The 14,132-nt window shown below is 40.3% G+C and overlaps 1 protein-coding gene across 4 annotated transcripts in view; it reads left to right on the forward strand.

The window, feature by feature from the left end:
• The first annotated feature begins 474 nt into the window (after nucleotides 1-474).
• Nucleotides 475-14,132, forward strand: part of TRIM24 (tripartite motif containing 24) — a 104,432-nt gene continuing 90,774 nt past the window's right edge. For 3 of the 4 annotated variants that reach the window (XM_070617846.1, XM_070617845.1, XM_070617847.1), the window contains exon 1: nucleotides 485-1,186. In XM_070617846.1, coding sequence (XP_070473947.1) covers nucleotides 823-1,186 — 364 coding nt within the window. In that variant the 5' untranslated portion in view covers nucleotides 485-822. Of the gene's footprint in view, nucleotides 1,187-14,132 lie in introns of all 4 variants that reach the window. The other variant, XM_070617843.1, reaches the window with a different exon arrangement.

The following is a 14,132-nucleotide window of genomic DNA, read 5'->3' on the forward strand; positions in this document are numbered from 1 at the left end:
CTATTTTTAAAATTCTTTCCTTGTTTCCTCTTCACTATCTCCACTTCGTCCTCCTCTGACCCACGCACCGTATTTACTCCTCCTCAAGACCCCCGTCTCCAGGAGTAAAACCAGTTTTCAAAGCAGTTATTTAATTAACGGCGGAGAGCAGCACGGTGGAGCTCCGCCCTCGAGGAGGAGTCACGCAGGCGGAGCAAACTCGGCGGTCGGTAGCTAACAAGCGAACCCTTAATCTTCACCGAGGAGCTAAATACACACAAAAGCCCAATCAGAGGACGCGGTTCTAGGCGCTCGGGGGGCGGGGCTGGGCAGGCGCCCTCCCTCCTCCCAGCCTCCCAGCCTCCCGCCGCCGCCGTCGGAGCCTCGCGGGCTTCGGCAGGCCCCGCCCCCTGGCCAGGCGCGGCGCCTATTGGGTGGTGCGCTCCTCGCCTTCGCCTCCGTTGCTGGGAGAGGGCGGGCGGGGAGGGGGGGCCTGAGGTGAGCCGGGGGGGTTCGAGAGAAAGGCGGGGAGGTGAGGCGGGCTGGGCGGATTCGACGAGCGCCGCGGCGGTTGGCGAAGCGCACGGGGCGCAGCCTTCGCGGGGCGAGGAACGGTCCCCGCTGACAGATCCCCTTCTTCCGGCCGCGCCACCCGGGAGGCGGATCCCCGGGGCCTGAGGAGGCTTCCTCGGCCCGGCCCTCCCTCTCTCCCTCCCTCTCCCGCGGGTCACCCGAGCGGCCTGTGAGGAGGAGGAGGAGGAGGAGGAGGAGGTCGTCGGGGGCGGCGGCGGGCGGAGACCGCGCTCCCCCTTCCGCGGCGGCGGCGGCGGCGGGGGCAGGACAATGGAGGTGGCTGTGGAGAAGGCGGCGACGGCGGCCGCGGCGGCTTCGGCGGCGGCCGCCGGGGGGCCCTCGGCGGCGCCGAGTGGGGAGAACGAGGCCGAGAGTCGGCAGGGCCCCGACTCGGAGCGCGGAGGCGAGGCGGCCCGGCTCAACCTGTTGGACACTTGCGCCGTGTGCCACCAGAACATCCAGAGCCGGACGCCCAAGCTGCTGCCCTGCCTGCACTCCTTCTGCCAGCGCTGCCTGCCCGCGCCCCAGCGCTACCTCATGCTCTCCGCGCCTCTGCTGGGCTCGGCCGAGACCCCGCCGCCCGTGCCCGCGCCCGGCTCGCCGGGCAGCGGCTCCTCGCCGTTCGCCACCCAAGGTGAGGGGCGGGCGCGGGGAGGCGGGCGCCCCGCTGCGGCACGACCCGCTGTCATGTCGCCGCCGCCCGGGGTGCCCGGCGGAGGGGGGGGGCGGGGAGGAGGGTCTGTGTCGGCGGCGGTGACATGGAGGGCCCGCGCGCTCGGCCGCGTGCCGCGCGCCCCGCCAGCAACTTCCCCGGGCGCTGGGGAGCCGGGGCGCTGCGGCCGCTCCCGCGCCTGGCGTTCTCCTCCGGGGCTGGGGACCCCGCGAGCCGCACTTTGGAGAACCTCTGTCCGAGTCCGCCGTCGTCTGTATCTCGGGCTCTTCGGCGACTGCATCTGGTTAACTGCTACCCTCTGCCTCCCCAAAGCTTTGTCCGGGTCCATATGATCCTCATCATCTCGTGTAGACCCGCGTTATTCGAGCCGGAAGGGGGAAGGGAGGGATGGAGATGAAGTGATGGTGACTTTCTTTGATGATTGATTACAGATCGGATGCCGGCTATTTTCTCTCTTAAATGTTTTGGGTTCTTTACCTTAACGAGTCCTCAGTTTTCTTCTCTCCCCTCTGCTGGGGACAAAGGAGCCAAGAGGCGATGTTTTGTTGTCTTTCTCTTTCAAAGATTTTGAGACGGTAAAGGGTAAAGAGAAATAGAACAAAGTGATTTGAGGTGCAGGGTTTTCTTATATTTTGTAGACAGCAGCTGGAAATGTTGAACTTACTGTTCTCTTTGTGGTGTTTGTTACTGTATAATGAGACTTTTGACAGGTAGTTCCCATTGCTAACGTTAACAGGTTTGAAACATTTAAAGTTAGCTAAAGTAAGCACTGTAATTATTTGTTTCTAGTAGAATACTTGAGGGTTTTCCATTTTAATTTTGCGAGTATTTGAGCACCTCCTTTTAAACAATATAAACTAACTGAAAGAGGGAACATAATTCGTTTTCAATATATACTTCCTTTTTAGAAGGACTAGTTGATTTAATTTGAGATAAAATTCTAATTAAGCGAGCTAGGTCAAGGGATGTATGAAATTGATGTTTTAAGTAGATTGTAGTGTTAGACTCGTTTAGTTATGTGTTGGAAACAATATCTAGTTGAGGAAGACAGTTTTGCATGGGTCTCTCTGTTTCTGCAGGTCGTGCCAGTGGAGGTACTGACTGTCCTTTGTTTCTGTTTTTAAAGGATGTTTGTGTAAGGGACAGCCTTGGAAGATAGAGATAGTGTCTTCCAGCAGAGCAAAGAGCAGGCATGCTTATGGTCCGGTATAAAAAAGAAAGGGTTCTCCAAGCTTAGGTTTCCTCTGGTGTAACACAACCCATTGCCTGTGAGGGTGTCAACTGGCCCTCTTTACCTTGCTCAGTGGGGACCGGGGCCCTTGTAACCAGTGCAAAACTCTTGGTGCTTTGGCTTACGTTTTTACTGTGAGTGAGCAATAAGCCGCCCTTTGTTTCTGACCCCTGAGTCTCGTGTCTTGTACCAGCATCCATGGTAAGCTGCTTTGTTAGCTTGCAAGTAAGGTAAAATCTCAGATTTTTCACACTAGTTTGCTCTGATGGGGTCCCCCTGTTAGAAAGTTAGTACAGGTGAAACTTAAATCTTAGTTCTTAATTTTTAGACATATTTTAAAGTTTCTTTTATTCATATTTAGAATGGTTAAACATCGGCCAGCCCCGGTTGCCTCGTGGTTAAGTTCAGCGCACTCCACTTCACCAGCCCTGATTTGGTTCCCAGGTGAGGACCTACACCACTCTTTTGTCAGCAGCCATGCTGTAGGGGCGGCTCACATGCTAAAAGAAGAAGATCAGCAACAGATGTTAGCTCAGGACAAACCTTCCTCAGTAAAAAATAAATAAATAAAAAATAAATAAAGTGATTAAACAGGCCAGTAGCCAATGAGGATCTGAGTTTTGTGTAATTCTAGGATTAAGACTTATTGTGTGCCTGGCGATGACATTTAGATCTGAATAAATAAGAACGTGGGTTATAAGAGTTCTTTTTTTTGTTGTTGAGGAAGATTAGTCCTGAGCTAACATCCGTGCCCATCTTCCTCTACTTTATATGTGGGACGCCTGCCACAGCATGGCTTGATAAGCGGTGTGTAGGTCTGCACCTGGCACCTGATCCCACGAACCCCAGGCTACCCAAGTGGAGCATGTGAACTTAACCCCTGCACCACAGGGCTGGTCCTGTAATAAGAGTTCTGATCTTCCGTTTTGAGACAAGTTTGTGATTCCAGATTCTCAAAATGTCCTACGTAATTCCAGTCTCCAAATATCTTTTATCTTTGTGTTTGTATTGTAAGAGTTCAAGGAAAGCATTTAAATTGCAAGATAATGTTTTTGTTTTTGTACTAAGAAAGAAAAATGCTTTAACAAATGATACTTTCACATACACCTCTAAAAAAAAGAGTTATCTTCAATAAATTAAAAATACTATCCTGAGTCTTGTTGTCTTGGAGATTTTTTCCCTTGCTCTCTATTTGCTAACTTATTTTAATACTAGCTGAAGCACAAGTTTAGACAGTATGTTTCAGAACTAAAAGAGGTTTCAAGAGGTTTCATTTGATCATCTCTGTTCTTCGTTCTCCTAATGAACTTCTGGGTATGGTCGTCATGGGTCAAACCGCAGTACCTACAGGAGCTAAGCAGGTAATTGACATGAACTGTGAGCCTCGCTGAAAAAGTAGGGAATGATGGGGAGTGAAGGGAAGGGGAGCAAACTCTGCTCAGCTCCAGCAGATTGTCATGTGAGAGTGCAGGGCAAGTGTTGATGGATCTTTTTTTTTTTTTCTGTAAAATGTCTAGTATCTACAAGAATTAAAAAAAATACGTATATATACATGCACACACATAAATGGGCCCATTCTGTAGGCCACACAAAACAAGTTTTGTTGAGGCCACATATGTTGCAGTTAAACCCTTTCCTTTTCGATTTAGCTAGGGGTTTTCAAATTTTAGCTCTACTGGGATCATCTGGTATACTTATTAAAAATTTAGATTTCTAGGCCCCTCGCCCCAGAAAGCCCATGTTGCTATAGTTTTAGAATTCTAGTGTTTAATATTAATCCCTAGTGTTTCTTTAGCTCGAGCGGTATTATATTCCAAAGTACAGTTGATCATAAGAGGATTCTTTAGAAAGTTAAGACCAAAATTCAAGGTGTAGAGTAGTTCTCAGTACTATCAGACCTAGTTTCCCTTTCTATTAAATACTTTTTAATGCTCCCTTTGTTATCCTAAATGACATTTATAGAAAATAAATCCTTCTTAACACATATTTTTTGCGGAAATCAACATAATGCTTTAATTGTCTTAAAAAAGAAATAAAGTTAGTTTGTAACAACAAAAGAGTGTTATAATTTATAAATGCTCAGACACAATTATACTGGCTACCAAGCCCCCATTAAGAACATTGGTCTAAACTGTCTTTTTCTGAGGCTGTCAGTTGGAAGAGGTGAGAGTGAGTGACCAAAGCCAAAGTTGGATGACTACCTCAGTCCTGACTGTCGTTTTCTTAGTATGCAGTTGTATCCAGGGAAGAGGGAATATATTGGAAAACAGATTTTCTTTTAAGGTACATTTTAGGTACATGAACTCAAGAGACAGACTGATCTTGGAGAAGTGTTGCCATATTGTGCAATATTTTGTGGTGTTTATGTACTGTTCAGCCAGAGTAGCAAACTCTTTTTAAAGAACACTGAGAGCATGCTTTAGAAAGGGGTCACATTATTTGTCCAGGAAGAGTAAAATATAGGAATTCATCAGTTTTCTTAGACTTCTTTGCTAACTGTCTATAAAATATGTTACTGTCAATTCTGGGAGCTGATTTCTTTTGTTCCTTGGTGAAAAGTACAAACATCTTATGAGTACAAGATATAATGACAAAGAATTAATAGTATTTGAGATTGATCCATATATTGTCTGTATCACTTTTATACACATTTCTATATACAATACTCACCTGTTGATGGAAATTACTGTTATTTTCAGTTTGGGGCTATTATGAATAAAACTGTTGTAAATATTTGTAGACAAGTCTTTATGTGGATATGTTTTCATTTCCTTGGGTAAATACTTAGAATTGGAATTTCTTGTTTGCATCAGAAGTGTATGTTTACCTGGTTGTACTGTTTTGCATTCCCTCCAGCAATGTATGAGAGTTACACTTGGTTCACATCCTCACCAATTTGGGTATTGTTAGTCTTTAATTTTAGACATTCTAGTATGCGTGAAGTAGTATCTGATGGTTTTAGTTTTCATTTCCCTGATGAATATTGATGAGTGTTTTTCTGGTGTGTATTGGCCATTTTTGTATCTTTTTTGCTAGAATTTCAGTTTAAGTCTTTTGCAGATTTTTAAAATTAGATAGTTTGGGGGCCGGCCCCATGGCCAAGTGGTTAAGTCTGCGCGCTCTGCTTCGGCGGCCCAGGGTTTTGCCAGTTTGAATCCTGGGCGCAGACATGGCACCACTCATCAGGCCACGCTGAGGCCGCATCCCACATGCCACAACTAGAAGGACCCACAACTAAAAATATACAACTATGTACCCAAGGGCTTTGGGGAGAAAAAAGGAAAAATAAAATCTTTAAAATTAGATAGTTTGTTTTATTATTGAAAAGTAACAAGTCTTTATATGTATTCTATATTCTGGTCCTTTGTTAGATACATATATTGCAAGTATTTTCTCCCACTCTTATAGCTTGCCTGTTCGTTTTCTTAGTAGTGTTTTTTGAAGAGCTGAAGTTTTTAATTTTGATTGTCGACATCAATTTTTTTCTTTTATGGTTAGTGATTTTTGTGTTCTAACAATTCTGTGCCTACCTCAAGTTTACTAAGATTTTCTTCTGTCTCTTTAGTGGTTTTATAGTTCTAGCTTTTATGTTTAGATCTATAATCCATTTTGGGTAATTTTTGTGTGAGGGAAGGGTTGAGGTTCATGTTTTTAACCATATGTTAAAGCATCATTTATTAAAAAGAATACTTTCCCCATTATATTAGTTTGGCATTTTTGTAAAAAGTCAGTTGGACATATATGTATCGTTCTATTTCTATACTCTCAATCCTGTTCTATTGATCTATCCATTCAGTACTAGTAATTTTTTTTATTACTGTAGCTTTTTAAGCAGTTGTTGAAATTGGATAGTTTTGTTCTTTTTCAAAATTATTTGGCTCTTTGAAGTTATTTGCATTTCTTCATAAATTTTAGAATCAGCCTGTCAATTTATACATAAAAGTCGTCTATGATTTTGATTGGAATTGTATTGAATCTAGATACCAGTTTGAGGAGAATGATCTTAATAAAGTTGACTCCTCTTAACCATGAACATGTTTTATCTCCCACTTATTTATTTATTTACTTACTTATTTATTTTAAGGAAGATTAGCCCTGAGCTAACATCTGCCATCAATCTTCCTCTTTTTGCTGAGGAAGATTGGCCCTGAGCTAACATCCATGCCCATCTTACTCTATTTTATATGTGTGACACCTGCCACAGCATGGCTTGATAAGTGGTACACACCTGGGATCCGAACTGGCAAACCCCGGGCCATGGAAGCAGTACGTGCAAACTTAAGCACTGTGCCACTGGGCTGGCCTCTCCCGTTTATTTAGATCTTTAGTTTCTCTCAGCACTGTTTTATTGTAGTGGTCTTGCATAATTTTTGTGAAGTTTATTCTAAAATGTTTTATGATAATGTTTAATGATATTGTAAGTGATGTTTTAAAAAATTTCATTTCTAATTATTTGTTGCTAGTATGTTGAAATACAATTGACTTTTGGCTATTGCTTGTATCCCATTATCTTCCTAAATTCAATTATTAAATCTAGCATTTTTTTGTAGATTCCTTAGGATTTTCTACGTAGACTATCATGTTGCCTATAGGTAGATAGTTTAACTACTTTCTTTCCATTCTTCATAATTTATGTCATTTTCTTCCCTTACTGCCCTGGCTAGGATCGCCAGTACAATATTGACTACAAGTTTAATTTCTGTGTTAAATGAGAGACGATGTCCTTGCTTTATTCCTGATCTTAGGAGCATAACATTCAGTTTTTCACCATTAATATGTAAGCTTTGTTAGTTTTTTATAAACACCCATTTTCAAAATTAAGAAGTTCTCTTCTATTCCTAGTGTGCTAAGGGTTTTCTTTAATCATGAATGGATGATGAATTTGGTCAAATACATTTTCTGTATCTATTAAAATAATTATGTGGGTTTTTTTCTTTTTTTTCTGTTAATGTGGTAAATTGCATTGATTTTCAGATGTTAAACCAGTCTTGCATTCTTGGGATATACTCCGCTTGGTGATGATGTGTTATCCTTGTATATTTTTGGGTTTGATTTGCTAATATTTTAAGGATTTTTTTCTTTTATGTTTGTAAGGAATATTGATGATACAGTTTTCTTATATCTTTATCTGATTTTGGTACCAAGATAATACTGGCCTTGATGTGGTGTAAGGTGTTCCCTCCACCTCTATTTTCTGAAAAGGTTTTTGTAAAATTAATATTAACTTTTCCTTAAATATTTGACAGAATTCACCAATGAATCCATCTGGGCTTGGAGTTTTCTATATGGGAAGATTTTTAGTTAGGAATTCAATGTCTTAGAGGGCTGTTCAGATTTTCTGTTTCTTCTCGAATCCATTTGGTAAATTGTTTGAAGAAAATTGTCTGTTTCATCTAATTGGTACGTTTATTGGCATAAATTTGTTCACAGTATTCCCCATCCTTTTAATGTTTCAGGAGCTGAATTACGTCCCTTTTTTGTTTCTATTTGTAATTCATGTTTACTCTTTTTCTTGGGTACTATTACTAAGAGCTTATCAACTAACTTTTGGCTTTAATTTTGTTTGTCTCCTTTAAAGGTATAATTTTCTCTCTAAGCATGTGTTAGCCACCTCAAACAAATTTCGTGTTGTGTTTTTGTTAACAATTCTATTAAAATTTTTTAAAATTTCTCTTATGATTTCTTCTATGACCGATGGGTTGCTTAGAAGTGTGTTAATTTATAGATATATGGGGGATTTTCTAGATAGCATATTCCACTGTAGTAAAAAAAAAAAAAAAGTACTCTGTAAGATTTAAGTTTTTTGAAGTTTATTGAGACATTTTATGTCCTAGCATATTGTCCTTCTAGATGGATGTTCCAAGTGTATTTGAAAATAATTTAAATTCTGTATTTGTTGGGTGTGGTAGTCTGTAAATTCTTCAATCATGATTGTTGATTTATCTCTTTATTCCTTTAATCTGGTTAGTTTTTACTACAGATGTTTTGAAGCTTTGTCTTCTGGTGAATTGCCTGCCCCTTTTAGCCCTACGAAATGTCTCTTTATCTCTCATACTACTTTTTCATGAAGTCTCTATTGTCTTGCATTAATATAGCTATACCAGTTTTCTTATCTTTGTGTTTCAATGGTGTATTTTTTCATCCTTTTACGTTTATCCTTTATTTAAAGTGTATCTCTTGTAGAAAGTGCTTTTTTCTCCAAGTTGTAAATTTTTGCTTTTGTTTAATTTTTTGCATTTAAGTAATTATTAGTATGGTCGAGTTTAAGACGACTATGTTTTTATTTGTTTTCTCTTTGTTCCTGCTGGGCCTCTAGTATCTTTGCAGCTGCTCTCTTGTAAGCTTCTCGAAGTCTTGCCCTGCACATGTGTAATAGCCTTCAGCTGAGGACTTGGAGAAAACTTACATAGAATACCGGCATCCTTCCTCTGTGCAGCTCCCTTCTCTCTAGTGCTTCTGTTTCACAGCCCCAAATTCTCCTCTGGCTCAGTAGCTGTGTTCTGCTTAGGCTCTAGCTCCCTACACTGCCATCAGGAAATAGTCCCTAGACAGAGAATCAAGACATTTTAGGGGCTTACCTCCTGACTTTCCCTTTTTTTGAGGGATCACGGTTTTGCGTTGCCTATTGTTCAATGCCCTTAGACCATTGCCTCATATATTCTTCCCTTTTCATATAGCTGTTCATGTCAGGCAAGCTTGTCTTAGTACTAGTAACTCTGTCCTGGTGGAAAGTTGATGGCAGAAGACCATTTTTAAATTGTATTGCACCTTTTTTATATGTTCATGTGGGTAATTTGCAAACTTTGGTTCTTAGATCTTTAGATTTCTGTCTTTAATTTTTGTTAGAGACCTCATCAAGTTAAACTTTCATCTAGATGCACAAATCTCTCATTTATTCCTGTAATCTTGGCCCTTTTCTCAGGTTTTACTCCTGCATTTTCAAGTACACATAGACCAGTAGTCTCCAAAATGGGCATGTCCCACATTATGGGGTAAAATATAATCCATTGAGGTGGGGGGAAATGTTAGAATTTTTTTGCATAAAAATTAAACTCGGAAGTACTTGATAGGCAGATTGTCGTGGTCACATGAATAAGTGTATCAAATGACTACATTTCACATATAGTATACAAAGTATCCTGAGCAAGAAGTCAGGGCTGCTGCAAGTCCAATAGGTACCTTTGTGTGAGCTAGAAATAAGCACCCCCTTGGATATGTAGCACCAAGGGACACATGTCTTAGGAAGTGAAATGCATACTAGTCCCCATTTGCTTTTTTAAGTTACAGTCCTTTGTATTATACAGCCTATCAAACTGTATACAAACTGCCCTGGAGCTAATGGGATTTCTATACTAGAGACACTATTGTGTGTCATCCCCCTCCCCCCAAATGGTAACACAATTTACGTGTGCTAGCATGAGTAGGTTTATGGATTTTAACGTCTATTTTTAACTAAAATGATTGTCAAAAGATTGAAGGTCGTGGTAGGCCAATACCAGGACCCTGGAATAAAACTCTCTAATCTCAGTTTTTAGGGAAGTCCCATATGGAGGCCACTCACAAAAGCCCCTCAGTTTCAGCAGTCTGGAAAGTCCCTAAGTTGCAGGATGTAGGACACATGTGCAATAGCCAATAAAAGTGATCCCCAATTCCACTTAACAGTGGAGAGTTAGTTCCATTTAAATCTGTAGTCAAAGTTTGGTGCTGATGGCTTCGCTCTTCCCCAGTTTAGGAAAATACAGAAGACTGAGCTCAGAGAAATCAGGGCTGCTCATATTTGATAACTTCTTCAGTGTTGTGTACAGGAATAGATACTTGTCATTATTGGCACCTGAATATGTGATCAGTGTTGGATTAGCTGGCATGGAGATCTGTATTCTATAGAAAGCTATAACCGGTGCTGACCTGTTTTGTGTTTCTTTTTATCAGATGTATGGAGTTGATGGAATTGTGATTTTCCACCAGCCTTAAATTATTTGAATCTTTAAAGTCTCATTTTCAGCTATGACGAAGATACTAATTTGCAAGCATAACAGCATTAGAGTGGCAGAACTGATACTTAATAGGTTCTTTATCAGTCTTATTGTGAGGCTAACAGCAGTGATTAACCAGATCTAACAAAAAGTGGTCCTAAAAGTTAAAATTAACAAGAAGACTCTAAAATTGATTGATATTCTTTATGTTAATGATCGACTATGCCTTAAGTGTGTGTTACATCTTGGACCATTAGATGATAATAGTATGAAGCTAGTGTGATTTGCAAGACATTTAAAAATATTTATTTCATCCTGATTTCATTCTTTACAAATGTCTTATGTTTATGTGATTTATTATGTACAAGATACACTAGAATTGTAGTATATGTACATAATAAATATATATAGGGTGCGTTTTCAGATATTTGTGTTTAAAACAATACATGACTATAACTCTGTCAGCTGAATAGCCTCACTGTTTCCACTAGTGTTTATCTAGTCTTTCAAAATGTTCTTCAAATCCTCTTCTTTGAAGTTGTAAAACTATTCTACTCCTCATAGAACTTTGTTTTGGTTTCCTCTAATAAAAATAGTCCATAGGTACTCGTGTCATGGTATATAATACATTTTAAAAAAATGTTTTTTATAGTAATTAATAATCATAACTACCAGAAGATCTTTATTTTACTTTGATTATGGATGAACAGTCTCCCTGGGATCTCTTGACTCTCTATATTCAGCATTAAGCATAACCAGCAAGAGAGCCTATAACACATGAGATTCCTAGTGTTAGACTCTTTGTACTGGTGCATGTTGATTTATGTTTCTTCCTGTCCTCATCAGTCTTCTAGACTTGACTTGCTTGTCATGTGTCTCAACTTGTTTTCACTAATTTCTCAGCTGAGCTTTCCCACCCATCTTTTGATATATTAACTTCTCCCACTTCTCTGACCATTCATTTTTGGTCTCCTTGTTCTCTTCCCTGTGCTCCCTTCCCTTCTACTCTGGAGAGTAGAGTGAGGAGATCACCTAGGACAAGCCTTCAGGAATTCTGATATGTAATGGCTACTAGACAAGGATGAGCCTACAAAGGAGACCGAGAAGAAGAGATAGGAGAAAAACAGGAAATTGTAATGTCATGGAAGCCAAGGAAACAAAGTATTAACAAAAGAAGCAGTGTTTCATAGTGTCATGCTCCTGCAAGGTCAGGTAAGAAAGGCCAAAAACATTTTTAGGGTTACTAACATGACAGCTGTGCAAAAGCATATTTTGGCGGAGAGGTAGAAGGGGAAACCATATTGGGGTGGGTTGAATAATGGGTGGGAGGTAAAGAGATGTAGATGGAAAGTTTAGACAACTCTGTAGAAGAGTTTACTTCTGAAGGAAAGGAGAGGGATAAGGTAATATCTGGGGAGAAAAAAATATGGGAGTTAAGGAGGATTTCTTGTTTATTTCCTTTCTTTCTTTTTTTTTTTTTGGAGGAAGATTAGCCCTGAGCTAACTACTGCCAGTCCTCCTCTTTTTGCTGAGGAAGCCTGGCCCTGAGCAAGCATCTGTGCCCATCTTCCTCTACTTTATATGTGAAAGAAAAGAGTCCCACGCTGAGAAGAAACTGCTGCAAATAAACAGATTGGCCAGGGTAGGAATTTAGGGGTAAAGAAGAGAAAAGGGAGGGAGGGGGAACTGGAGGAGGCAGATCTCAGAAAGTATTAGAGAAGTGATTATACTTAAGGGACTGTAGTGTTACAGAACTGAAGTGAGTTCACTTCTTGGTGAGTTAAAATCAAAGCCTTTGCCAGAAGTAGTTGTCACACAAAGTGAAATTTATTTGCAGCAAATAAGGAGTCTACGGAGAATTATTTCCCACAGCCGTGGCTCCCAAGCAAGGGGAATTGGGTGCCTTTTATTTGAAGTAGGGAATGAATATTCAAAAGGGAAGTTTTGTCTTTACATTTCGAGGTTGCATATCAGCTCGTGCAGGCACGTTAGGTGTCCATGCTTCCTCTGTGCCTGAAAGTGTGCCATTGCTCCCACCGGGCGGTGATTTTTACTATTTTAATTAAGCAGAGGTTACTCTAGGGTGCTGTTTGTTTATTCTGCGCACACTTCAGTCTTGCAGTGCAATCTGGACTAGTTCAAGGTGATTGGTGTTTATGTCTTCCTGGAACATAGCTGAAACAAACAACCTCAAGGAAGTTAGAGAAAAGAACACCTGCAGTTCTCAGCAAGACCAGAGAAATAGGTCAGACAAGACAAGAGAAATAGGTCAGAGTCCATGGCTGGTGATGATAGATTTGAATAGTTTGTGGTAACAACATTAGAGGAAACCCTAGAACTCTGAATCTAGGAAAGCCATCTTAGTTTAGTTACAACTCCTACATAGAAAACTTCTCTTAGAAGTACAGGAAAACCCATTCTACTCTAATATGAATTATACAAAGTATTGTGGTTTTATACCATTCAAAGATATTATAAGAAAAAAGAGGACAGCAGCCCTCTGAATAACAGATCTAAAGAAATGAAGATAGCAGTATATCTTGATCTTAAGAGATATAATGAAACCTATTTCTACAAAATGACCCGGGAAAATAAAACAATATGTTATGAAAAAACAACATAAACTAGAGTTAGAAAAGTTTAGAAGTGAGATGCTTGGGTTATAGGATATCATGAAAAAGAAACACTGACAGCACTAAGGCATGAATTAGAACTGTTTCAGAAATGAAGATGAACCAGAAAGGTCTTGCATGAATAGACACTTTAGAAAGTACCGTGAAAGAAATATAGGATGGAAAAAGACAAATGAAAGCAATCAAACAAGTAAAGAAAGAGATAAAAAATTCAATAGAGAAAATGACAAGAAAATCCTATATACACGTACAGGTAAATATACATTTATAATGTCTGAAGATACTCAAAGAAAAGAAAACTTAAAACATAAAAAATACAATCTGAGAAAATATTAAAAGAAAGATAAACATGTATATTAAAAGGGCTCACCATGTGCTTAGGAAAATTGAACAAAACAGCCACCACTGAAACATGTTCTAGGGCTTTAAAGAAAAAGAAAATAATACTTTGGGCATCTATACAAGAAGACTACATCACTTAAAATGGAAAGAATATCAGATTATCATTAGATTCTCCAACATCAACACGAGTCCAGAAGACCATGGAGTAAAGATTTTAAGATTTTCACAGACAGAAAATGTGAGTCAGGACTTATATCCAGCCAACTGATCCTCAAGCATAAAAACCACGCACAAGAACTTAACAAGTGGGCTGGCCCAGTGGCATAGTGGTTAAGTTTGTGCACTCTGCTTTGGCAGCCTGGGGTTCATGTATTTGGATCCTGGATGTGTACCTGCACACTGCTTGTCAAACCAAGCTGTGGCGGTGTCCCACATAGAAAATAGAGGAAAATTGGCACAGGTGTTAGCTCAGGGCCAATCTTCCTCACCAAAAAACCAAAAACCAAAAAACAAACCTTAATGAGTATTCCTATGAGCCCTTCCTAAGGATACTAGATTTTGCCATATTTTCTTTATTTCTCACTTTTAGTATACTTGTTGTTTTTTCTGACCCTTATGAGAATAAGTTGTAGGCATCATGACCTTTCAGCCCTAAACATGTCATCATGTCTCTGAAGAATAAGATTTTCAAGCTTTATTGAGATAAGATTAACATACATTAAGCCACA

The sequence above is a fragment of the Equus przewalskii genome, chromosome 4 (assembly GCF_037783145.1).
Source record: "Equus przewalskii isolate Varuska chromosome 4, EquPr2, whole genome shotgun sequence".
In the NCBI taxonomy this organism is placed as follows: Eukaryota; Metazoa; Chordata; class Mammalia; order Perissodactyla; family Equidae; genus Equus; species Equus przewalskii.